This window comes from Triturus cristatus, chromosome 5_2 (genome assembly GCF_964204655.1).
Source record: "Triturus cristatus chromosome 5_2, aTriCri1.1, whole genome shotgun sequence".
In the NCBI taxonomy this organism is placed as follows: Eukaryota; Metazoa; Chordata; class Amphibia; order Caudata; family Salamandridae; genus Triturus; species Triturus cristatus.
This window is the reverse complement of record NC_140588.1, coordinates 774,344,225-774,371,399: the sequence shown is the minus strand read 5'-3', so window position 1 is coordinate 774,371,399 and position 27,175 is coordinate 774,344,225. Positions and strand designations below refer to the sequence as shown.

General features: G+C 47.2%; 1 protein-coding gene across 2 annotated transcripts in view; it reads right to left on the bottom strand.

The window, feature by feature from the left end:
* The window catches only part of WDR44 (WD repeat domain 44), a 616,515-nt gene that overhangs the window by 88,937 nt on the left and 500,403 nt on the right, over positions 1-27,175 (bottom strand). For both annotated transcript variants that reach the window (XM_085607883.1, XM_085607885.1), the window contains one exon: positions 10,238-10,365. In XM_085607883.1, the coding sequence (XP_085464009.1) occupies positions 10,238-10,365 (128 nt within the window). The remainder of the gene's footprint in view (positions 1-10,237; positions 10,366-27,175) is intronic.

Below are 27,175 nucleotides of genomic sequence, written 5' to 3'. Positions count from 1 at the left end.
AAAAAAACTTTCCAGAACTTTTCCAGTATCCCAGAATGCACAGCAGGTCCCTTTTACTTTCAGTTCTTTTTGAAGGCGTAGCACGCCAGACTTGTAGCATTCCTTACATTAACATTTATCTCTCCACCGGGGAGGAGGGCGGGCGCTTATGACCATAACAGAGATACCCCTACTACAGAACTGGAGTTACAGAAAAGAAACTACTCCTTCTGTAGTAGGGGATCTCTGTGTATAGTCATAATCTAGTGAATAGAATGGCAAGCCCACCCCCACACCAAAACAGCGGTGGAGAAGACTACAAAATAATACCACTACTGTGCGAACAAATTTCGCAGCGAAGCCTGCCCAACCTGAGCATCTGCCCTGGCATCCGTGTCCAGACAGTAATGCTCAGCAAAGGTATGGACCGACTTCCAAGTGGCCGCCTTACAGATTTCTGCAATCGGAACATTACGCAGAAAAGCAGTCGTGGCCGCTTTGCCCCTGGTGGAATGAGCCTTAGGTTTACCCCCTAAGGTCTTATTAGCCTTTTGGTAACATAATTGTATACAGGACACAATCCACCGAGAGATGGACTGTTTGGAGGTAGCAAGACCGGTCCTGACTGATCCATAATTGATAAACAATTGGTCTGACCTACGAATATCTTCGGTCTTATCAAGATAAACACCCTCCTAACGTCCAGGGAATGTAGAGACCTTTCCGCTGGAGAAGAGGGATTCTGACAAAAACGTAGGTAAAGTTATGGTCTGGTTGACATGAAAAATCAGAAATAACCTTAGGAAGAAATTTAGGGTGAGTACGCATAACAGCCTTAGCCGCATGAAATACAGTATAAGGTTCTTGACAACATAACGCCTGAAGTTCACTCACCCTGCGGGCCGATGTAATGGCCACTAGGAACGCCGCCTTCCAGGACAGGTGCTGCAACGAAGCCTTGTGAATAGGTTCAAAAGGCTCCCTCATCAATCTGGACAGCACCACATTCAATTCCCAGGAAGGCGAGGGAAGTCTGACAGGAGGGAACACCTTCTTCAAGCCTTCCAAAAAATCCTTGACCACAGGGATCTGAAAGAAGGAAGTCTGTGAAGGGCATTTCCTGTAAGCAGTCAAAGCAGCGAGATGAACCTTAATAGAGTGGAAATTAAGGCCAGACTGCGCCAAATGTAAAAGATATGGAAGGATGACATCTTCCTTACAGGTCGTCGGGTCAAAGTTCTTGGACTTGCAACACATGCAGAATCTCTTCCACTTGTAAACATAGGAAGTCCTAGTGGAAGGACGTTTAGCCTCCTTCAGTATGTCCATACAATCTTCTGGTAGATTCAAATGGCCATATTGCACTATCTCAGGAGCCATGCCGCCAAACTCAAAGACGAGAGGTTGGGATGCACCATCCGCCCCCGAACTTCGTGAGAAGGTCCGGCCTGCACGGCAGCCGCATGTGAGGAAGGAGAGACCGGTGAAGTAGGTCCGTGAACCACCCCTGCCTGGGCCATTCCGGGGCAATGAGGATCATCCGCGCCCCGGACTTGGACAGTTTGATGAGCACCGCTGGAATCAGGGGAATGGGTGGAAAAGCGTACAGAAAGCTGTTCGACCAGTCGTTCCATAGCGCATTCCCCAGCGTCCCCCGCTGGTAGTACCTGGATGCGAAGTCTCGGCATTTGCTGTTTTCGGCGGTGGCGAACAGATCTACGTCTGGAGTTCCCCACCTTGCGAAGACTTCTCCTAGTACTTCGTCGTTTATGACCCATTCGTGGTTTTCCTGAAGCAGCCTGCTCAGTGCGTCCGCCTGAACATTCTGCACCCCCGACAGATGCGTGGCCGTAATCATCAGTTCCCGGGCCAGAAGCCAGTGCCAGATCGCCTGCGCCTCCTGCGACAGAGTGCGCGATCTCGACCCCCCCTGCTTGTTGAGGTAATACATCGTGGTTGTATTGTTCGTCTGTATCAGCAGCGAGTTGGTCTGGAAGGACGGATGGAAGGCCTTCAATGCCAAGGAAACGGCTCTGAGTTCCAGGAAATTGATGTGGTACGTAGACTCCAACAGGGACCACTTTCCTTGTATCTGTAAGTCTCCGGAATGCGCTCCCCAGCCTTGGAGAGACGCATCCGTCACGATACTCGTCGTGGGAATGTCCTTGTGGAAGGGAACCCCCCTGAGGAGATTTTCCGCCGGACACCACCATTTCAGAGACTGAAAAGCATGCAGAGACAGTCGTATCTCGTCGTCCCAAGAACCTGTCCTCTGATCCCACTGATCTTCCAAGCATTCCTACAGTGGTCTCATGTGCAGCCGTGCGTGAGGAGTGAGGAAGATACAGGAGGCCAACGACCCCAGCAGCGAAGACACCTTCCTCACTGTCGTCGATGGAGCGGTCATGAGGTCCTGAGCCTTCCGAAGGAGCGATAACCGTCTCTCCTCCGAAGGAGACACGCTTGCTGACAGCGTATCTATGGAGGCCCCCCAAGTACTGTATGCACTGGACCGGAGTCGGGACAGATTTGGACATGTTGACGTGTAACCCCAGCTTGTTCAAGAGAGCGCACATCGTCCGGAAGTGCGCCTGCGCTTCCGAGAAAGATGAGGCCTTGATCAACCAGTCGTCCAGGTACGGGTAGACAAACACCTTGTTCCTCCGCAGGTGCGCCGCTACCACTGCCATGCACTTCGAGAAGGTCCTGGGCGCAGACTTTAGCCCGAATGGCAGTACTGTGTATTGATAATGATTGGCGCCGACTTGGAATCGCAGGAACTTCCTGTGTTTCCGTGCAATGGGCACATGGAAGTACGCATCCTGTAGGTCTATGGCACAGAGCCAGTCTCCCCGTTGCAGCTGAGGGTAAATCTGATGCAACGATAGCATGCGAAACTTCTCTCTGCGAATCCATTTGTTTACTTGCCGCAAATCCAGAATGAGCCTGAACTAGTTCTTGTCCTTCTTGCGAACCAGGAAGAACCGAGAGTACAGACCTCTTCCCCTTTGAGACAGAGGTACGTCTTCCACCGCCTTTTTCCGTAACAGGATGTCCGCCTCCGCCTGGGCTCTCGCAGTTGATACTGCGAGCTGACCGGCGGAATCGCTGGAGGCGGTCTGATGAACCGAAGACTGTATCCATTGCAAACAATATTCAGCACCCACTTGTCCTGAGTAATTTTTCTCCACTCTGCCAGAAAAAATTGAATGCTTCCCTCCACTGGAGTGGGTAACGGTTGCAGGGGAAGTAGATGCTCAGGGCAGAGACCCGGCCGGGCCCTTGGTAGCAGTAGCGGACTGCTGGCTCCCTCTACCCTTCTGGCGTTTCTGGAAGGGTTTCCGGAACTGCTGCTGCTGGTGTTGCTGCTGTCCCGAGGCCTGCCCACGGCCTCTGCCCGCAGACCCAAACCGTCTCTGGAACGGGCGCTTCATCTTCTCGGGCTTCTCCAACCCGACAGCCGTCAGGGTATCTGCCTCCGTCTTCATGGGGGCCATCTCGTCGTCTGCATGCCTGCCGAAAAGGGTTTCCCCCGAGAAAGGCAGATTGGCCACTCTATGTTGAGCCTCTGGCTTGAGCGACGTGACGTCGTTGGTGGACGCTATGACAATACCCATGCGCCGCCAGCAGAGACACATCAGCTGCCGCACTGATCACCTGGTTCGATACCAGCATCTCCTCGCGCAAAGTCTCCAAGAAGTCCTCCTTGTCGCGAGGCAGCAGCTCCGCATACTGCTGGAGAGACTCCCACAGGGCACGGTCGTAATGCCCCAACAGAGCCCTGGCACTTGCCGCCCTCATGGTGGTAGAAGCCGTCCCACAGACCTTCCTGCCCGCCGAATCTAGCCAGCGGCTCTCCTTGTCGGGCGGAACCGTCGATGAAGGGGTGGTAGCATGCTGCTTCTTCGCCGCCGTCACAATGACCGAATCCGGCTTCGGGTCCATCCTCAAAAAAGTCCGGTCCGAGTCCGGCGCCCGATACTTCTTCAGGAGCCGTGAGGGGGCGGATTTCGTCACCGCCGGCGTGAGGAACAACTCCATAGCGGGCTCCACCAGTCCCGGCACTAGAGGCAGCAGGGGGCGAGACAGGTGCTTCTTGTGCAGCGTCTCGAATATCACGGACGTCGTAGGTGTCGGTACCGTCACCGTGATTCTCAACTTGGCTGCACCCCTCAGTAGTACCTCCTGGAAGGAGACTAGATCATCAACCGGCGACACCCTCGTCCCTGGCGAGTCCGACAGCGTCGGTGAGAAGTCCCTGGCAGATTATCGCGTGCGTGACCTGGATCTGCGCCTCCTGCGGCGTCGCCCCGATGTTGACGACTAACGCACATGGCTCCGTGATCTCCCTCTCCGTCCGGAGCGGGAGCGCGATCTCCTTGGCTTCGGTCTGTCCGCCGGCCTCGCCGGGCCCGGCGACGGTGGCTTACCCTGGCGCCGCGGCCTAGGAGTTCCCTGCGGCGGCGGCGGATACCTGGGCAACGAGACTGACCGTGGCGGAACCACGGGTGGGCTCGAAGGCGTGCGAGGCGGAATAGAATGAGGAGGAGGAGGAGGAGGAGGAGGAGGAGGCGGCGGTGGTGGTGGTGTCGGTAGTGGTGGAGGAGGAGGCGGAGGAGATGGCGTAGGGATCCGTGGCGCAGGCTCCCGTGGCAAAGGAGGGCAGGGCAGCGACCCCGGCCTCGTCGGCGTATACACCACGGAGTATACCGAGCCCGGGGACTTCCTGCGCCGCCTCGACGTCGATGAATCCCTCTGCGACGTCGATCGCCTCCTGGACGTCGATCGCCTCCTGGACGTCGATCGCCTCCTGGACGTCGATCGCCTCCTGGACGTCGATCGCCTCCTGGACGTCGATCGCCTCCTGGACGTCGATCGCGCCCTGGACGTCGATCGCTCCCTGGACGTCGATCGCTCCCTGGACGTCGATCGCTCCCTGGACGTCGATCGCTCCCTGGACGTCGATCGCCCCCTGGACGTCGATCGCCCCCTGGACGTCGATCGCCCCCTTGACGTCGATCGCCTTCTTGACGTCGATCGCCTTCTTGATGTCGATCGCCTTCTTGATGTCGATCGCCTTCTTGACGTCGATCGCCTCCATGACGTCGATCGCCTTCTTGACGTCGATCGCCGCCATGACGTCGATCGCCTCCTTGACGTCGATCGCCTCCATGACGTCGATCGCCCCCTTGATGGCGAGCGCCGCTTCGACGCTGAACGCCGCCTCGATGGCGAACGCCGCCTCGACGGCGAGTGCCCGCGGCTGGCAGGCGACGTCGGGTATCCTCTCGACGGTGATCTTTTCCTCTTCGCCGACGGCGACAGGCGACTTCCCCTCGACGGCGAGCGCCGACGCCGGGCCTGATCTCAACATCGATGACTTGACGGCGAAGACGATGTCGTCGACGGCGGCCTGCTCAGCTCCCTCGACGTTGAGCATCGACGCCGCTTCTCCCCAGAGCCCTGGGGAGAAGGGGAACAGACCGTAGTCATCCCCCTCGACGCCATAGTCGACACCATCGACATCGGCGGAGAATGGGGATGTTTGCCGGTCTTCCTGGCCCTGGGGAGCTCCCCAGAGGCCTCAGCATGGGCAGAATCAGCCCCTCCTGACCCACCTTGTGCCTTCAGCCTTCTGTCCTCTAGGACTTGGAGCCTGATCTTCATCCTTTCTCTCAAGGTCCTGGCCGAGAACGAGTGGCAGATTTCACACTCCTCCGGCACATGGGACTGGGGAAGGCAGACGATGCACACCCTGTGTGGGTCTGACTTAGCCTTCTTCTTATCGCACTCTGGGCACTTGTCAAACAAGCCAGGCATGATAACACCAGAAGGAAGGCCACAACACTAAAAGCACTTCAAAAGTGACAAAATCACCAAATAAACACCTGAAAAGGGAGAGCTCAATGCACCAGGGTCCTGCTAGCAGGAGCCGGAAAAAAGAACTGAAAGTAAAAGGGACCTGCTGTGCATTCTGGGATACTGGAAAAGTTCTGGAAAGTTCTCTTAAAGGCACAGTATCCTGTTCTGAGCCACATAATGGCAGCCTATGGGGCTTGTCTGTCCATTCCTCCCTCTCTATCATTCTAGAGGCTTTTGCTGGTAGAGGCAGGTTTTTCTCTGTGGAAAAAGCTGAGCAGGCAGTGCTGTTGGTGGAATTTTCTAGTTGAAGTACTGGACAGTGTAGCCTGTGGATATAGGCTGCATTATCTGTCTTTGAAATTCTCTCTTAAGAGTAGATGCAGGTCTGCATGGCTTGACAACTTAAGAGATTATTTGTATTGCTCCGGGGTCCCCGCACATGGGCGGGACTATTCTCTAGATTATGACTATACACAGTGATCCCCTACTACAGAAGGCCCATTTCCACTTTCTCCACACTCTAAATAATGCTGACATGCCTTCTTTCTAAGCAACTGTTATCTCTTGTCCAATCTACCCCTGTACTGAGATTTTTCTGTTCTCCCCTTCATGGCTGCCTCATTAAGGAGGTGGACATTGTTCACTGCAAACAATATCCTAATCTCTACTTTACAGCCTCACCACAAATACCAAAAAGCTGTTGTTACAAACTTGAGAGTGCAGAACATCTAATTATAATCAAGATAGAGGTCAATGGCTCATTTTTTACAAAGAATCTAAAAAGAATGAATTATATTACATACCAAGTCATTTACGTCATCACAACACTCGCAAGGCTTTCTGAATAGTAAAGGAGCTAGCATCTGGCTATACTGCAGACAATAACCATTCTTATGTGAGCAGCTAGACAAAGACCTAGAACAAATGGTCACCAAATGAACAGTCAACATTCAAGCTAACATACACACTTGCTGGCCACCCTTGCTAACTACCATCAAGGACCTAAAAAAAGATAGTACTGTCTGTCTCAAAACCGAACTTTTACAGGATGTATACTGCACCTTTCCCCACAGAACAACATGCTGGCGATCACACAATGAAAAAAGTGAAAAATGTGTGTATGTGCAAAAATGACAAATAAGTAGGGTGTAGATACAAAGAGCAATTCAATATAGGTAATCACAAATACAGAAGTGGCAATTCCGACCCTAAGCTATTGACACGTCAATGATGTTTCAGTCAATTCATAAGAATCCAGCCATTATCAGCACTGGTATGGAGTAGACACAGTGTACCTGAACTCGCTCTGCTAAAGGCAAGAGTGGTACAGCAAGTAATTGACTACAATGTAAACACAGCACTGTAACAATCATGGTCTAGTGTTTCTGGAAAAAATATTTTTTTTGCAGATAAAGTGAACATTGATTGTTGCGCTGTCCGGTTTGGTCATGCCTGCAATGCATTTGATTATTTTTAGTGTTTGCTGTCACCAGGATGACATTGACCTAGTCGCTCCTAATCTTCTTTAGAACTCTGGGTAGGAGTAGTGTAGGCAGAAAGGCTTATAAGAGTACTGAGTTCCATTCTAACCAGAATGAGTCTCCAAGCGACAGCTGCTTCGGAAACTACAATGCATAGAAGTGCTGATATTGCAAGTTCTCGACGGTGGCTAACAGATTGAGCCCAGGTTCTCCCCATTCTTGGAAACGAACTCGTGCCACTCACGGGTGCACTCACCATTCGAGATCCGCAAGGCATCAAAGGCTGAGTTCCAAAGGGACAAAGCTTCCTGGCACAAGGTCCGCTATTCCACCCCACCCTATTTTTTGCTATACCATATGGTGGTGGTGTTGTCCGTGAACACCTGATTTAGTCGCCTACCTTTAATGGATGGATGGAAGGCTTTCAATGGCAAGCGGATCGCCATCAGCTCATGAAGACTGATGTGATGCGGAGATTCTACTGGAGACCAGAGTCCTCTGATCTCCACCTCTTCCAGATGGCCTACCCCACCTCAGAAGTGATGCACTGGTCACCACTGTCAGCTATGGGTGGGGAAAAGAAAGGGGTATGATGCTGACCCAATAGCAGTTAGTCAGCCATTACTGCAAATCTTTTGCAGTCTCCTTCGAAATCTGGACCATGTTGGAGAAGTTCCCCTGGTGCTGTGCCTAATAGAACTTTCGTTAACACTGCAGAGCTCGCATATGCCACTTGGCATGCTTTACCAGCAGAATACAAGAGGCCATCCACCAAGCAGTCTCCGATTATAGCCTGAATATCCTAGACTTGCCGCTCCGGAGGGTAGGTGCAGAACTGGAGTATTCAGAATGGCTCCAATGAAAGGGAGCGTCTGAGAAGGGGCCAGGTGTTACTTTGGCATGTTGATAGTAAAGGGAATGTAAAAGGATCGCCGTAGAATGGAGGTGGATGATGACTGCCTGATGCCAGACCACTGTCAAAAGCCAGTCATCAATGTAGGGGGAAACCTGGAACCCCTGACGATGAGCTGCAATCACCGCCATAACTTTCATTAACACCCGAGTGACGCTGGTAAGGCCGAAGAGGAGAACAGCGAACTGAAAATGCTTGTGGCTCACCGTGAACCACAGGTAACGCCTGTAGGCTCACAGGATGGGGATGTGAAAATACGCGTTGTGCACATCCAATGCTGCCATCCAGTCTCCAGGGTCCAGGGCAGACAAGAACTAAGCCAGGGTGGGCATTCTGAATTTTTCTTTCCGCAGAGAGGCTTTGAGATGGTGTAGACCCAAAATAGGATGAAGTCCTTTTTCGGCAACAGTAGTGGGAATAGCAACTATAACTTACTTCTGTTCCAGGGACCCTCTAGATGGCTTCTTTGGCCAAAAGAGCATGCACTTTCTGATGAAGCAAGAAGAAAGAGGTGGTCCTGCGTCAGCAGTTTTTGGGATAGTGGCAAAAGCAAGAGTTAACATGAGTGTGCAGGCGTATTCCTTCTGCACAATCCAAAGCACACACTTGCAGACCATTGGAGCAGGTAGTGCCTGATCCTGCCACTAACGGAATGGTTGTGCAGGATGGAGGGTGTGCAAAAGAGTCTTAGAGGCTGCGGCTGCCGGAGGGCTGAGGGACAACACATCTCGCTGGGCCTGGCTCCCCAGGACGAGGGCTGGGGTGGAATATGGCATCTATGGCTGGAGCGGATCCAGAAGGTCTGGCTGGCGACATGGGCGGAACCACTGGCAAAAACCCAGCTGGGGCACCTCACGGCTCTGTAGGGCCTGAAGGCACACCAGAGAAAGTTGTGGCCAAAAGATGACATGCATGGCATCATAGAACTCTTAATTGGGTGGGAGTCTCTCCGGGGAACACAGGGTAGTGCAGAGCAGGCCCAGCACTGGTTCCGCAGGCGGAGTGCGGGTCCTAGAAGCAAGGCATTTAGATGGAGAAGCTGAAGAGCTCTTCAGCATCTTTGCTTGTGCGTCTCTGAATTACTGAGCTTGGATGAAGAGGCCGAGCGCAAAGACAACTGCCTGCAGGAATAGTTCCAAGATCAGCATCGGTAACGGTGCAGAGTCTTCTTCTGTTGCTCTGCGTGAAGCATCATGGTGCACTCGTGCATCGCCTTGTAGTGAATTGACTTGCACTGAGAGGAGGCCTTGGAGTAGTGACTCGATCCAAGGCACCAGAGACAGACCAAGTGGGGATCAGACACCTGCATGTGACATGACCTGCAAGGTTTAAACCATGTAGGGTTCATAGGGGACATGTCCCTAGCACACTGTCCGCAATGTCTCAAAAATTGTAGGCAGAAAGGTCGAAAAAGATGGTAAAAAATGACCGAGGCAGCTCTCCGGATCCATGCCATTGGAGCGGATAGAAACTAACTGATGTCAGTGCACCCAGGCGACGCTTATAAGGGCACACGTCTGTTTTGATGCAGACCCAATCAATGCCACCTACCGGCGCAAGGAGGTGCTGCTCAAGATTTTCAAGATCTAGGCTGAAGCCTGGGGAAGATTCTAAGGTGAGGAAACTGCAGTTTTTAGTCTGTTTCAGAAATGTATAATTCAGCATATTTCAATACAGAAGGGTCCTTTCCAGCCAGCTGTGAGACAGCTCTCAAATGGTTGATAAGATGGAAGTACAGGCTTAAAGTGTACATGTGAAAATCAGGGTTCAATACACTGGATAGAATCAAAACTGTTTTGGCTCAGTAAGTGGAAATGACATGAAGAGAATGAATGCTATTAAATTAATTACTGGTTATTCATCAATTGTAAACAGTTGCAAGTATTTAAGGAATAAACATTTATTTTAAATCCGGACTGTATTTTGACAAACTATTGCATATCACGCAGTATAACAACCACAGCATATAAAAAGTAAGTAGATTTAGAAGAATCATGCTTACCTTTAATACCTTCCCAGAAGTCATTACGATCTCTTCTTACTGACGTGAATTTGCTTAAGTCGTGATAAGTGTTCCAAGTATACACATATTTATCCTCAGAACCACTGACAATATAAGTATAGTCATGGCTAAAAAAATAAATGAAAATGACAAATGAACCGATCAGCTCATTTCTACACATCATCATGCATTTTATTTTGCAAGACATACTAAGTTATATCGAAGACTTGAAAGTTACTGTAAAGTTAGGAAGCCCAGCCAGAAACACCCTCCATAGCCACTCAAAAGAAAGAATAGTGACACAGGAAAGGTTCCGCGGCCCCAGCACACCCAAGGTAAAAGCCCTCCCACCCACCACCTGGGCAACAAAGACAGCAATAACTGGGTTGCAGTGGCCTCCCATGTGCTTCGGCTGGTGCTACTGCACCTGCTATACTGAAGATAGCTGCGCACCTGGAACAATTACCTGTAAATTATCAAGCAAGAGTAGAGACTGAAAGAAGTTTATTTGCTATGGGCCCAAATATTCCCATTTGTCAACAAGTCTATATTAAATAGGGAAAAGCGCATCAGTGAACTGAGAGTGTACCACCATGCACAGGCCTTCAACAACGCCCCAACATTTTATTTGGATAGGTTTAGATTCTGCACTCGAGTATAATCCTTTAAGGCACTAGAAAAGAATACACACTGTCGGGAACATACTCTACTTAAATACATGGAGAACATATAAATACACAAATATGTATTCGTTTTTAGGGAAGTTATGATACATTTAACTCAATAATACACTTACACATATAATGGCAAACTGAATTGGCTTGAAGCGCACCCTTTATCCTAAACGGAATATGGGTGTGACAAGTGGAAAATAAATGTTTGTCGAAAGGAATGGCTTTTAATTCAGTTAAGTAAAGAGGCATTGTAGTGATTTCTCTACTGGGCCCACTTTGGTTCTTCCTTAGTTTAGAGTTTTCTGCTCTGCATTGCCAGATAAAATACACTCGTTTTTTGCGACATTGTTCTGGAACTATGCTGTATATGTTGCTTGTTATCCGGGGACTCATCCTGGGATTTAGTTTGCACATATTGTGCAAGGTTGCCCCAGATACATAACATAGTGTACTGTTTTTCTTTGCTTGTTCAGGAACAGCTCCTAACGTTAGACACAACAGTCACACAGCTGTATCTTTCAAACACAGTAGTTTTATTATATAAACTGTACTCCGACCGCTTGGTGAGCCAGAGAGGAGGATTCAGGCAGAAAGGAGTGTTCTGGAACAACTGCAGTTTCTGACATGCAGCCCTGCGTAAACTAAGTGTACACTCATGGTGCGGCCCACCTAACTACTTACATTAGGTATGAGGTCTTAGGCCAATCCCAGAAATCGCAAATATATCCATGTGCTCACAGTAAGGGTAGATGTAGCCAGATAGATAATTTGCCCTAGTTTGGATGTTTGTCCGATACACCCTGTTAGTATTGCTAATTACTTTTTTTACTTGCATCTGCCTAATTATCGCAGCACATTTGCTTCATGATAGACCAAGATAAGTTTCAATAAATGTATTGTAAAAAATGTTCATCTCTTTCTTGTATTTACCACGAGCATGAGTGAGTGAGTGAGTGAGTAATGAAAGGGAAAGATCTGTTTTCACAGTTCCCTTGGGGACTAGAGAGTCAAGTTTGAGGTTGCCAAAATCACCTTGTTAGAAACTGGGGTCTCCAGTTGGCAGAGATGTGCACACTGTCCACATTGGGACCACAATCCTAGTCAGGGTAAGCAAGATACACACTAAAAGAAAACCTGTGCTCACCCTCGGGTAGTTGGCACAGAGCGGTCAGGCTTATCTAAAAACGTGATGTGTAAAGTATTTGTGCAACACACAGACACACACATCAACACAATGAAAACACCACAGAACTACTCCACATAGGATTAGAAAAACAGATAATTGTATGAGTAAAACAAGACCAAAAAAACAAAAATCCAATAAGTAAAACTAGCGTTATGAATTTATAAAGAATTAACCAAATATACTTCTTAGAAGGCAATAGTGCTAAAAGCTTACTTGACGTTGCAACAGACCGGGGTAAATCCAAAGTTCAGGCAGTTCACGATGGAGGGCAGGCTGGCTAAAGGAGCCGAGCAGGTCCCACTGACAAAGTACCTTGAGTGGAGCAAAGCGTCGTCATCTAGAGTACGATGCCTCAGTTCCAATTCACTGAGTCGGGTCGCTGCATCAAAGTTGGGCCTCACAGTTGGGAACCAGATCGGTACTGCATCAGCATCATAGGGCACTACGTAAGTTCCAATCGGTGCAGTGGTGACGATGTATCAATTTTGTAATAAAACAGCTGCAGAGCCAACTTCTGAGTCCCAGGATTAGAGGCTACACATCAGGCAAGGGAGGAGGACAGATGGCAGAGTCCAGCAGCAGAGTTGCAAGAAGTCTTGTATGGCCCGGAGTAATAAGAAAACAGGAGGCAAGCCCCTTGGAGCAAATCTGGGTTCAAGTGAGATGGGTCCAGTCCTTTTTCTCAGCAGGGCAGAGATCAGCAGGCAGTAGGGAATCTAAGCTCAGCAGTTAGGCAGTTCCTTGGTTTAGTCAGTCAAGCATATTAGCAATCATACAGTAGTCCCTACTCCTGGCACAGTTCTTCATAGGCCCAATAGTGTACTGATTAGATTGGGTCAGAGCTCCAGTATGTATACCCAAATGTGCCTTTGACATGGGGGTGAGCAGCTACTTGAGGTGCACAGATCCCCTTTCCCCCCAGCCCCGTCTCCCAGGCTATCAGTGGGAAGGTAATCAGTCAATTGTGTGGGAACAATACGCAGCCTATTTAGATGTAAGAATCAGCTCCCTCTCCCACTTCCTGCCCAGGAAGGCTATCAGAATGCAGAGGAATGCAGTTGAGTCCTATGTCACACCCACCCTTCCTGTGTTTGTGGCTGTCTAGATTGAATGCACAAAGTGTAGCTGTCACCCAGCCCAGACGTGTATTAGTTAAGGGCTGCAGGCACAGAGAAAAATTAAGAGCAGAGAAATGTTTACTTTCTAAAAGTCAAACTTCTAAAATAGTAATGTCAAATCCAACTTTGCCACTAAAGAGGATTTATCATGACCATTTCCAAGATATAAAACATGATTTAGCTACTCCTTTCTAATCAGGAATTACAGCTTAAAAGTGTTTTACAGAATTCCCAATGCTAGTCTATAAGAGGAGTAGGCCTCAGACTAGTGAGGAACAAATTTAGCTGTTTGTCACCACCATGACATGTAGTACATGTCCTACCTACACACCACCCTGCCCCTAGGGATACAGAGGGCCTACCTTTGGTGTGACTTGTGTGTAATAAAAGGAGAATTTTGGGCTTGGCAAATGGTTTTAAATGGCATATCGAAGTGGCAGTAAACTGCACACACAGGCCTTGCAATGGCTGGTCCGAGACAGGTTTGAAAGGATTGTGTGAGTGGCACAACCAGTGCTGCAGGCCCACTAGAATCATTTAGATTACAGGCCTAGGGTATACGGTCTTCCACTTTACAAGGGACTAACGGGTAACCTAAATATGCCAATAAGGTATGCACCAATTTTACCATGTTTAAGGGAGAAGCAGAAAGAAACACACAAAAGGGAGTGCCTCAAGAATCCAACAATTGTAATGTAAAGTGTGTTCTCTTTGTTTCTTCTCTTCTCCTTTCATGTAGTACACATAGTTCAATGGTGTCAATATCAGTGGACTCTTCTCCAATATCAAAAATAACATGGGAGCTGTGGTATGAAGTCTCAAAACAATTCTCTTTATTATTCTTCAATGCATCAAAGAGTCAGACTGGCCAACGCATTTCGTCCTCAAAAAGAGGACTTCATCAGGGTTAATGTATTTCTTTACAGCAATGTCACATTGAAGTCTCAGGTCAAGTCAGTGACGGTGGTGGCGTGTCGTATTATCAGGACTGAGCTTACAGAACCCAATGTGGCGTTGATATTAAGCTGTGATATTTTTATGTGGTCACATGGTATTTCGCCACAACAATAAAGGAGCAGTACAAGTGATCTAAGAATTTCATGGTGAACTGATACATTTTAAACGTAGACTTTGATGTGATATTACTGTAGTGACATGCAGCCCTGCGTAAATAATGTTACATTGTAGTTTATGCTGATAATGATCACACATCTAGAGCTCAGTACTTTGTTTCTGGGAACTACTCGGTGGGGTCCCTGTAGGTCCCAGGCTGCCATGCTCTAAGGTTGTCATTATTTAAAGATCAAGATTTGCAGCAATGACCGATATTTCAGATAAGTCTTACGTGTTTATGTTCAGGGAAAGAGAAATCCATCGCTCCTATTTGCTGTTGCTTGCAAATATCCATTAGTAAAAAACATCTTCCCTTCCAGATGACTCCTATGTATTTTCTTGTTGTGAAGGCTTGGATCAAACCCCCTTATAGTACACATTCTATCGGAGTTCCATTCAAGTGATGCCGACTGGTCCTTATCAAAGAATTAAGCTAGCCTTAGCATCCCACCAAGTTGTCGTACTGAGAGATTGAGACCTTTTCATGGATGTGCACCTGGAGTAGTGTTACTTGTAATATTTATGTTCCAGATCCCACTGTTAATCAAGCTCATCAATGGCTGCATTTAGATTTTTCACATTGTTGAGGAGAAAGGTTCCCTATTAATCAATTTTCTGGCTATGGCACAGAATATCACCGGCTTGATTGTACAGCTGTGATCAGATTAAAACAAAATGGGATCAGGATGGTTCAGTATCCAAACAGCTGCAATTTCAGTGAGACAGTATATAGGAACTCAGTGATCTACATTTCCAAAGTCTGTCACGAGATCCAGGAACACCAACAGGCTCAGATCATTATCATAGGGGATGGAGGAGGGGGAGAGAAACTAACACACATTTATGCTTATGACCAACATACAAAGGTTTCCCTGCAGAATAAATAACAAGATTAGCAGCTAGGTGACTTAATTGATCCAGTCTGTTAGGAGACTTTCATCATTTGGGTAGAGATAGCATTTGGCCAGCATTTGTTTAAACAGAGGTGTCTTGTTTGGCAGACCCCTGGATCATTGTGAGATGATCAGTAGTACTGCTAGTTAAAGTTTGTTATTGTTTATGGCTTATATAAAAGGCTACATATCTTGAATCCTATCCTTGCTTTTAAAAAGAGCCAGTATATGTCAAACAATAGAAGCAGTGTGCTCTTTTTTGTCTTATGTGCCATTCTGGCTGCTGAGTGATAGACAGCTTTGAATGGGGAAGTTATAATTGGAGAAGTTTGACAAATAAGGGTCCTTAGGTGTGATGATGCATTTTTTCTGTAAAGGACAACAAAGTAATTTGTTTATATTAAGAGAAGAGTTTACTATGTTTATGGTGCTTTGTTCAAACGTGATTTTAAAACCTACCATGGCAGAACATCATGTTACTCAGTTTATTTGATCTTTCAATAAGATATGACTTGCTCCAAGCTGACCTCTTAGAGGTAGCTCTAAGTATATTCTCATACAGCTTATTAGAAGGGGGTGCTTGATGGTCCATTTTAATTGTTCATTTTGTGATATATTTATGCTACCCTTCATAGGACGTGTGCAATATGAGCAGTCCACTTCTCTTTGTATGTAGTATTTTTTATAGCGCTAATCTAGCCGAAAGGCAGCAGAGATTCTGGAGTCAGCCTCCTTTGTGGTATGCTGCACCCTGGGGTTAGTGCTGACTTTTGCTGTGAGACCAATAATTTGTTTTTATTTTCCATGTATTATTTCCTGTAGTGTTAAATTAAGTGTCATAATAACTTTTGAATCCCTTATTGAATTTTCTTCAGTTTCATGCAATTTTCTTTACATATTTAAATAATGTGGTTTGTACATTGTTGATGATTTGAGTCTGTTAAATAATTGTAATTTGGATTTGTTTTGAGCACAGCTCACATATTTTGTCTGAATGTTGCCACCACAATCAGGCTTATCTAGCAAAGAAGAGCAAAGATATCCTTATTGAAATCTGTTTAGCTCAAAGTGTTGTCTTTCTTAACAGCCAGGGTGATCTGTCATGACTTCTACAGAGGCCTATTTCTCCATTACCAGCTTTGGGGGGCATCCTACTGCTCTTGGTCTTTCTCTCTGACTGTTACTGTGGCTTTCTCTGTGTGGCTCAGTACCAGTCTCTGTCTTTTGTGTCTACTAGCATGCTTTACCTTATTTGAGTGCCACAGTCTCCTATTCTCTCTCACTATATATGTGTGCTCCTCTATGGCTGCTTCTTTGTGTCTCTATAGGATTATCCATGCCTCTGTGGATGATGAGGGTCTCTTAGGGTCTTTGTCTGGCTCTGTAGGTGTCTAGTTCTGTGTCTCAGTGCGCATCTACCTCTGGGTGTCTTTCTCGGAGTGTTTTTCTGAGTGTGTGTCTGTCCATAGTTGCCTGTGTCTGCCTCTGGTTTTCTCGTCAAACCTCTTCCTAGTACCGGTCTCTCTGGGGGCCTGTGGCTGCATCTCAGGGTATCTCTGGAGCTGTTTCAATGGCCAACAATGAATGCCTTTAGTTGCCTTGCAGGAAGGTGATTCATGAGAAGGCTTTAAACTCCGTTGTATTAGTGTTTGAGGTACATCAGAAGCCAAACAGTAGATTAGCAGCCAATTTCAGTTAAAGTGCCCATTTCTAGATTAATTTGTAATGCCTTTTGTAATCAAAGTAATATTTTATTGTGTATGGAAACGGACAGGCACTGCTTGTGCTTACACCTGATGCTGTTGCATGGATTTTGCTGGAAAAGCAAAGCTGTGTGTTAGGATTGCAGGATGTTAGAATGTAGGGACCGAGTCTCTCTACAACGTCAGTTCCTGTTGGCCCAAATCCTGGCTATCTCGCAGTGCCACTACAACAGAAAAAAATAAGAAGCTTCCCTCAAGTGGTCGAGTTCAATAGGAGACATAATAAGGATTACAGATAGGGCCACCTATTTCGTTTAATATTCAAATGGCATGACCAAAGAATTCTGATCCTGTTACTCAAAGCAAAATCCATCCTTCAAATACTGGCGGTAGGTTAAATAAAACTGAATCATCTGCTTGTTTACCCCTAACATCAGAATCATTTTCACTGAGCAGCAGATGGAAAACAGTCTCTAACAAGAGAGTGATCCAGAAACAAAGAATGTCTGCCAAGGATCAGGAACAAAAGACATTGAGCATCTCAAACAAAAAAGTCCCTAACTTCAGAACAGACAAACTTTTCTTGACTCCTTGGATAATCAAGGTGACAACTTGTACTTTTCAGGGATGGGAGGATGCGAAGATGGGGGTTGGTCAAGGCAGTGTGGATGAGGGTATAGAATCAACCAACATCTCCTCACAGACTATGAGAATCACACAAATGGGAATTAATATGCTCTTAATTACCTCTTTTGGAACTATCCATTTCACTTAGTGAAACTAACATAAGAAATGTGTTATTCAAAAAGTTCTCTGTTATCTTTAGGAGAAACAGAGGGGGAGGAAGTGTTCAGTATGGGGAGACTCAAGCAAATTATTTACCTTTGGTAACGCCTTATTAGCTAGACTATGTCTAGCTGCAGCTTTCTTACAGTAGGATATTCCACAGGCGTCAGAATGGACTAGTACATTTCTGAGCAGTACCTCTGTCAGCATCATCCGTGTCGTAAGTGACGTACACGGTACCTATCTAGCCGCCACCCAATCACACTAGCATCAGTTAGTTTTCACAACCTTCCCTTGCAAGAAGCGCAGAGCCACGAAGGTTGCTGATGTAGTGTGCAGACACTAGGGACTTCCTATGAGTTGCACTACATGGAGAAATCCGTTTGCGGAGTGCGGAGGATTAGAGGGTCGGTAAGAAATCTGCAGCTAGGTAGAGTCTCTAACAGATAAGGCATTACCGAAGGCAAGTAGCTTGCTCGTCTGATATAGACTAGTAGCCGCAGATTCCTTACCTTAGAATAGATACCTTAGCAATACTTCTCCAGGGGTGCATCTGCAAACAGATTTAGAACAGGAAGTCCTGAAGGACAGAAAGGGCAAAGTTCCCATCACAACAGACGTGACTATCCAGGCAGTAATGCTTGGTAAACATGTTCAAAGAGGCTCACTTTACAACCTGACAGATGTCCAGGGCGGGGACTCCGTCAGTTAACGCAGTGGTTGCAACTTTGGCTCTGGTGGAATGAGCTTGCAAGCCCTCATGTGGTTGCTTCTTGGCCAGTGCATAGCAGATTTCAATCCAATGCACTACATATCGTGAGATGGTCTGTTTCTGGACATTGCTCTCTTTCTTCGCCTCAACGAGCCCAATGAAGAGTGGATCATCAACCCGGAACTCTCTGGTGCGATCAACATAGAATGACAACTCACTTTTTTTGTTCAGGCAGTGGAATCTCCTCCTCTTTGGAGGGTGAGGCAGAGCAAAGAATTTAGTCAACGTGATGGTCTGGCCAACGTGAAAGGGAGTTAGTACTTTCAGCAGAAAAGAGACACGTTTTTTAAGAACGAGTTTCTCTGGGGGAAAAAGTTGTGCATGGAGGGTGCCTGCTGTTCACAAACCCTCTTGGCCGATGAAATAGTCACTAAAAAGACTGTTTTTATCATCAAGAAACCGAGGTCTCAATGGGCGAGCACATCAAGAAGATCAAAACGAGGTTCCAGTCCTATTGAAGCATGATGAATGTTTTTGGAGGGAACGTATGAGGTGTTGTTTAAGAAAACAAGTCACACATGTGCCTTGAACATTGAGGGCTGATTGAGCAACTGCAAGAATGCCAATGTGGCTGAAAGGTACCCTTTAACTGTGTCCTCAGCAAAGCATTTCTCAGATAATGGGAGAACAAACGACTAAACGTCAGACATGGGTGCAGAAATGGGATCTCACCTTTTTTCTAAGCTCACCAAGCGACAAATTTGTCCCAAAATAAGTAGTCTGATTTGAGGACTGATGCTCATATTCAGGAGTTCTGGTTACCATTCTCTCCATGCCCAATCCAGAGCCACAAGAATGACTTGGGCCTGGGCATTCCTGATCTTCTTGAGGACGTCTGGGCAAGAGTGGTATTGACGGAAAGGCGTACAGGAGGCCTGAGCTCCATTCGAGATCGAATGCATCTCTGAGTGAGTCACCTAGGAAACTCCAGCGTGCTTAATTGCAAATATCACACATTCCCAGTGGTGGAAAATAGATCTAACCAAGGTTCTCCCCAGTCTCTGAAGAGACATTGCACCGGATCCGGATGGAGCAGCTATCTATGATCTGCTAGGCATCGATGGTGCATCTCAATGGAGGCAAATAGATCTAACTAAGGTTCTCCTCAATCTCTGAAGATACCGTGCACCACCTCGAAATGGAGCCGCTATTCATGATCCGCTAGGCATCGATGGTTGAGGTGGACCACCAAGGAAATGCCCTGACGTTCCAGCCATGTCCAGAGATGCAGGGCATCTTGACAGTGGGTCCAGAATCTCACCTCACCCTGCAAAACAGTGAACTCCTGAACCAGCGTTCCCTTAACAGAAGGAAGAAAGGCTTTCAATGCAAGTCGGATCGCTCTCAGAACCAACAGATTTATGTGGAGCAGGAGTCCCGAGTCCTCTGATCCCAACCTGTCCCAGATGGCTAGTCCCAGCCCATGAGTGATGCATCTGTCACCCCAGTCAGCTCTGGGGGGTTGACCGGACAGGGGTCTGTCGCTGACCCAATCGTGGTTCATTAGCCGCATCTGTGAGTCTTTTGAAGTGCCCTCTAATATTTGGACTATGTCGGACATATTCCCCTGATGCTGAGCTCACTGGAACTTCAGGTCAGGTTCAGGTAGAGCCCACATATGCCAGTGCCATTAAATATAATGGGGTTACCATGTGTCCGGAGGACAGCAAACAAGATGGGAGCTACTGTTGTACATTTTAAATGAAGCCACGATTCAGTCATGAGGACTATAGTCGAAGGAGCGCGATAATAACCCCATCCCCACATCGAGTGAACGGTGGCTGGGGACTGGGATGTCATGTTACATAACTAATAGATACTGTTTTGGACACGCCATATGGGTCTTTCTTAGAATACATTTAAGGCTGCCCTTTGGTCTGAGGAAGACCCGCCATGATGTATAGTGAATAACACTTGATCACAGGGTCGAAACGTCGACAACATTACGTCATGTCCTATGTCAGCTATCCTTGGAATATGTAAAGAAAATATAATGATACACTGAATAAAATATTTTTGGGACATTTTGATTATTTGTGGTTCCAAGGTCTCATGTTTGTGTATGTGATTACTTGGATACTTGTGATTTTCACTATGTATATGTTAATCTGATGCAGTGTTCTTTATGTTCTCTGGACAGCCATTGAAAAGCGAAATATGAAAAAACATAGATATACATGTTTTGATATATGAAAAGTAACATTTAAAACAAGTATATGGTTGTGTTGTGTCAGTGGTTTTCAGAAATCTTTTTTCTTTAAAGATTGGTGCTTCTGGAGTAGGAGAAGTTTCACACGTTTGAGGGATCATTTATAGGCCCTTTGAGTGTTTAATGAAAAATATTATTTTACAATTCCACTTGAGCAGATCTCGTTCACCCAACAGAACCATTTGTAGCTCATAACCACATATGCCAGTGGAATTGTGTAATCATCAGGATGCAGGAGGCCATGAGGCCCAGCAGCCTCGGAGTCTGGTTCACCGAAATCAAGGATAGAGGCTGCAACACTGGAATCATAGTTAGAATACCCTGGACTAGCCTTTCTGGAGGATCGGTCTGGAACTGCACTGTGTCCAAAACAGCTTAGATGAATGGGAGCATCAGAGAGGGGGTTAGATGTGACTTCGGCATGTTTATAGTGAAGCCCAAACTTTGAGGTAGGGAAAGACTGTAACCCCTGACTCCGCAGGTGAGCTGCAACCATCACCTGGATGAACACATGAGGGGTGCTAGTAAGGCCGAAAGGAAGCACAGAGAACTGAATGCTTGTGGTCTACCGTGAACTACAAGTAACGTCTGTGTTCGGGCAGAATGGGAATTTGGAAGTAGTCAAACACTCCCATTCAGCCTACAGGGACAAGGGGACCTGAGCTAATATGAGCATCTTGAATTTCTTCTTCTGGAAGAAATTGAGAGAGCACAGGTATAAAATAGGGTGGAGGCTACCTACATCCTTTTTGAGCACCAGAAAGTAGCAGGAATAACAATGACAACCAATGTTGACACCTTCTTGATGGCTCCCTTGGCCACAAGAGCCTAAATTTCCTGACGAAGCAGAGAGAGGTGGTCACCTGTCAGCAGGTCTTAGGATGGTGGCATGGATTGTGGAGTAGCTAGGAAAGGTATGAGTAACCTGTTGAACAATTTGTAGTACCTACTTGCCCGATGTTATGGACTGCCACTGGGGTAGGTGATGACAGATCCTGCTGCCAACTGGGTGCCCATGATGGTACAAGGGCAAACTAAAGTGGTTTTGAGGCTGCAGATGGTGGAGGAATGGCAGATTGGGCTGACCTCTGGCTCTTCCACCCACAAGGCTTGTGGGAACCACGTCCACAAAAGAAGCGGGGAGCCTGTTGGCCTTAGTGGCTGGGCAAGAATGGACAAGGCTGGTAGCTCCCAAGGCAGCCAAACAAGGGGCAAAAGCCAGAATGGGGTTGGTGTGAGGCCATGGAGAGACTCCAGTACCTGGAAGTGGCCTGTCTGTCCTCGAAGCACTCCAGCACGGAGTCTGCCTTGTCACCAAAGTGCAATTGAAGGGCATGTCCACAACGGATGCCTGGACTTCTCACGAAAAGCCAGTATATCTCAGTCAGTCAATGCATCTGAACTTTGCTGCAACTCTGCTATCAGCAATAGCCTGTGTTAGTATGGTTTGGGACTTAAAAAAAAAAAAAAAAAGGTCAATCTGGATACAGAACTGGTCACTTCAGACCAACTTACCTGTTTGGTTTCACTTAATGCCACATTTGCCTACTTCCCGATTTAGGACTGTGTTTTCCAGTGTCTTTCATGAAATAGGCCCTAGCAGGGAGGGGGATGTAGCTTCTGCTGCTCCATGACTAATGTTTTCCCACTCCTCAGGAAACACCTCAATGATAGCCTCACACGTCCCACATGCAACATGACAAAGGAGCTTGTGCCTCTATTGTTGCTTTATTTTGGGTGAGGTATTCATGTTTTACACTTCTCCAAGTGATTAAATTGTCAATCAGTGCTGTTCTTTCTGACAGGCCAGTCAGGTTGCCATGGAGAGCTACATTGAAAACAAGAAAATGTTAAGTTTCACACAATGGATGGTAGTAAGCTAAAGGCCCCAGGAGAAAATCTAAGAGTGGATATAAAATGAAAACATATCTGGTTGAATGTCCTAAAGGGAGAAAGCAAATGATATGCAAAGGACTACAAACTTTGACAGAGAAATATGCACACCCCCATGTTCAATGTACTCACAAAAGCAGTCACTGCCACACAGAGAATACCACATATACAGATAGCTAGAGAAATTCTGATAAGAGCACCAGAGAGATGCACACACAGGCAGTCAAGGAGATCAGACAACATACAGCTAGAAGAAACAAGCATTTGCTATGCAATAGGTCTCGCATTTACGCGAGTTTGAGCTTTTGACATGGTTTTCGTTTTTAAAACATAAATAAAAGGCATTGTCATTTACAATGCCATCAGCTCAAACTCGTATAAACGCGAGACCTATTGCATTGCAAATGCTTGTTTTTATCCCACTTAAAGTCCTGTTTCTGGAACTGTTTGTGAATTGGAAAAAAAAGTCCTCCTGTCCACCTAGGACATGGGGCCTACCTCAGACCACGCCCACTCGAGATATCTCAGAGGCCTCATCCGTCACCCGCCTCCGGGCCGGGGGCCTTGAGCTTCAGAAACAAGTCTGAACTGGATCACTTGCCCCCTGGGGCTCTGAGAAAGCATTGCAATAGAAGGACTCACCCTCTGCAGCAGGGGGCGCTGTCCCGGTGACAGGGGTGGGAGTAGTGGGCACCTATGGGACCTATGTTCAAAGCATGCCCACCCAGCGCCCCGTCTCTTCACCTGTGACTTGTTCTCCTGTAGCGCCACGAAGCACATTGCACTGCAGGACAGATGGACTCTTCGCTTTAGTGCACCGATCCTCTCTCTTCCGTCTTGACTTCTGACATCTTGACCTTACGAATAACTTGCTTCCTTAGATATTTAAAGTTTTTACCGTTTCTGCGCTCTGCTTCATCTTCTTCAGTAGAATGATGCACTGGGTCGTCCCTGCACTGCAGTGATATGCACACAGCTCGTGTATGGCTCCTGGTATGGAAGCGCATGTCACGTGCTGTATAAAATATTTTAATACATATCTTTACAGCAGGCACGTCCACCCACTGTACTATCTCACCCAAGGCCCTCTTGCACTCTGCAGAAGGAGTCGAGGCCTCCGAGGCCCTGTCGTGGTCCGATGGTTTCACGAGGGCAGGCCGGTCACTGATCTCTGCCGAAGGCACATTCACCCACTGAGCTATTTCACCCAAGGCCCCCTCGCACTCCCCAGAAGGAGCCGAAGCCTTCAAGGCCCTGTCGTGGTCTGGTGGTTTCACGAGGGCAGGCCTGTCACTGATCTCTGCTGAAAGCACATTCACCCACTGAGCTATCTCACCCAAGGTCCCCTTGCACTCCCCAGAAAGAGCCGAGGCCCTGTCATGGACTGGTGGTTTCACGAGGGCAGGCTGGTCACCTATCTCTGCCGCAGGCACATTCACCCACTGAGCTATCCTCGCACAAGCCCCAGTGCAGTGGATTAGAGGAGGAGAGTCAGTGTTGTGAGGGCACTCCGGGAGCCCCGGGCAGCAAGTGACATGCCTCACTCAGCGTCCCTCACTGAGAGACAGAGGGCAGGAGGGTGGGGCACTCAGCACATCTAAAACGAGCACGACCTGCAAATGTAAAGGGCACAACACTATCAGCAGGTTCGAGGCTTCATAGTGTGAGAAGAGAATGACCCCACATGTCAAGTCCCACAAACAAGAACATTAAAACTAATTGCATCAGCTCCAGGATTCCGTCCAGGAATAGCCCGCGCCCATGTCCCTATATCGTTTTTTTTCTATGGTTTACAGAATCCATCAGGCATTCACATCAGGATCCCAGATGTGCTGCGATCCGGCCACATGTTTTCCCACAACAAAAGGCTGGCTCTTACCTCGAATCGGAGCGGCGTCACAAGCCAGGCACAGCAGCAGCAGGGCTCTCCTAGCAGTCAGCATGGTGAAGCTTGGCATCTCCAGCACACAAACCCAGACGTCTACGGTCAGGCGCCTCGATCACAAGTTTAGTCGACGCTTGCGGAACACCGAGGCACCACAGGAACAAAGCTATGCATACACAAGAACCCTGCAGCTCAGTTTTCGACCTGCTGCTGCCAGTCCCAACAAGCATAGATCTCTTGTCTTTACGGGGCCATGTGTCTCTAATTAGAAACACATGGCCCCATAAAGATAAGAAAGTGCTTTGCAACAGCAGCAAAGCAGGCGAGCAAGTCCGGCTCGCAGGTAAAAGGGCGTGAACCAAAAACCCTCATTTCCAATGCCAGGCCACCGTTTAGCATAAACGGTGACAACAGCCAATGGAAATGAGGGGTGGGCTTAAAGACCTCTTCTGAAAGTCCTTGTTAGCAATAAATCTCGCTGAGCGAGCAACGCATGCGTGCGGTGCAACGCTAGGCGAGACCTAAAAAAGACTTCACAGATCCATTCACAGGCACATCCAATTACCAGGAGTCAGGAATGTTAAAACAAGGACAAGAGATTTAGGCAACAAACCGGCCTGCCTGAATCCCACAGTTCGGTGCCGATAATCACTTTCATCTCACTTGGGGCATTGGCTGACTAGACACAGAGGTAGCCTCAGTGAGTCAGCAAGCTGTGATCGAGACCTACTAGACTTCGCAATATGATTGGTCTATGTGCTGCCTCTGGACCAGTTAAACCTATTTTCCATTCTGCTGATAAGAGAAAACGATTAAACGAGCTACAAAGATTCTGTAGTGTACAAATCCAACCCTTTGCATGTTTTTGATTCCAGTCTGCTTGCAAGCAATATTCCTAACTTTACCTCCTAGTGAATGCCTTTTAACGTGGTATACTGCTTTAGTTACTTCCCAACTGAAAAAGGAATGACACAACCAAATTGCCTCAAGGTGCATTTGATAAAGGGCCACAGAAGCATTAACTGCTAGATACAGCAGCTCCTTTCTCCGTACTCCTACTTTGATACTCTCCTCAAGAGGTCAGAGGATGTCACTCGCTACAATGTCACCATGTCCACAAATTGGATGTTATGGCCCAGGTCCAGGGCTCTGTTAACTTCCCAATGAGGGTTGCCTGTTTGATACACAAGGTCATTCATTTCTGCCAGTCTATTTTCTGAATAAAAAGAAATTCATATTAAGTGCCTCCAGAGTATCACTGAATCTTTCTACTTTATACCGCAAGTCCCAAACCTTTTGGAACAGTATAATATGACGTGTATTGGTTGAAATTATGTTATCCAGTCTGCAAAGTTGGGTGTTTTTATGAGTAAATACTTTTATTTGGCATTCAAATGCACTGATCATGTTTTAAAAATGCATCATAAAAGTTGGATCTCTTAGCAAACCTTAAATAATATACAATAAAATACATTGAAATCTGGAAGCAGGGCTTTACATTTGACTGCCAACTTTAAACAAATGACCCCCTATATCACTGCAATAAATGTAGATGTGAATTTAAACAAGTACCTAAATAAATACTAATAGAAAACCTTCTATTCCAGTGCCAAGTGAGCACGTTCAATTTATTCTGAACATATCCAGTAAAATACAATCCCAACACCAGAGAAAATGAAAGACTACGTTGAAATTATACTCAGCAGAACGTTCACCCTTTCAACAAGCACTTACAGAAAGATATACAATCAAACCCATAACCTTGAGGACAGTCCACAAGCACAAAGTGGGACATTTCCCACTTTGCAAATTAATACTATCACCTTTCAGAAGCTGGTATCCAATAAACTGAATTGACTACTGTTGGTCCTTTAGTGGTATGGGTAAGCATCTTCATCAGCAGTGGCGGCTCCTCCATAGGGGCGTCGCCTCACTGTTTTCTCGCAGTGCAAGAAGGCAGAAACATAAAATGGTAAAACTACCATTTTATGTTTCTGCTTCTCACAATGCGAGAAAGCAGAAGAGTGCCTAGAGTGCCTGGTTGTGGGGGTGGGGGGGGCAGGAAATTGTGGCTTGCCCACTGTTGTTGGTACAGACATTTGGGTCGGCCCCAGGGCCGACCAACTCAGTCATACGCACTCCCTTTTACTCTATGTAGGCTGCTGCATGCCTACATAGAGAAAATGGCCCGGCTGGGGCGCTCTCCGCTTGCGCCTCACCAATCACAACGCTCACATTGCAGCGTTGTGATTGGCTTTGGGCCGGCCAGGGAAGGAGGCTGCCTGCTGCCTGCTTCCTGTTCCGGACCCGGCTGTACCATCACACCGGCCAGGAGCAGAGGTAGGCGGTAAGGTAGGTTTTATTTTTTTATTGTTAACTTATTCCCCACCCGCAAAAACCCGCGCGCCCCACCTCCCCCTCCCATGCCGGCCGCAGCTGGGCATCGTTATTTGAATGCAATTTGCTTGTTTCTGCCGCTTTTATAGTAGTATGCCCACATTTTCACAGAGGACTCTCCATTTAAATATGGCATTTTCATAGTAGTCCTCTTTTACACCACAAAGCGTGGAAACCGGAAGGGTCCGTGTAGCAAAGCCGATGACGCGTTGTATATAAAATGCCAAGCGGCGCGGCATTTGATTACACGCAAATGAATACCATCAACCCTGCCACCCGACGAGAGATGTGTGTCATTTCATAATATTT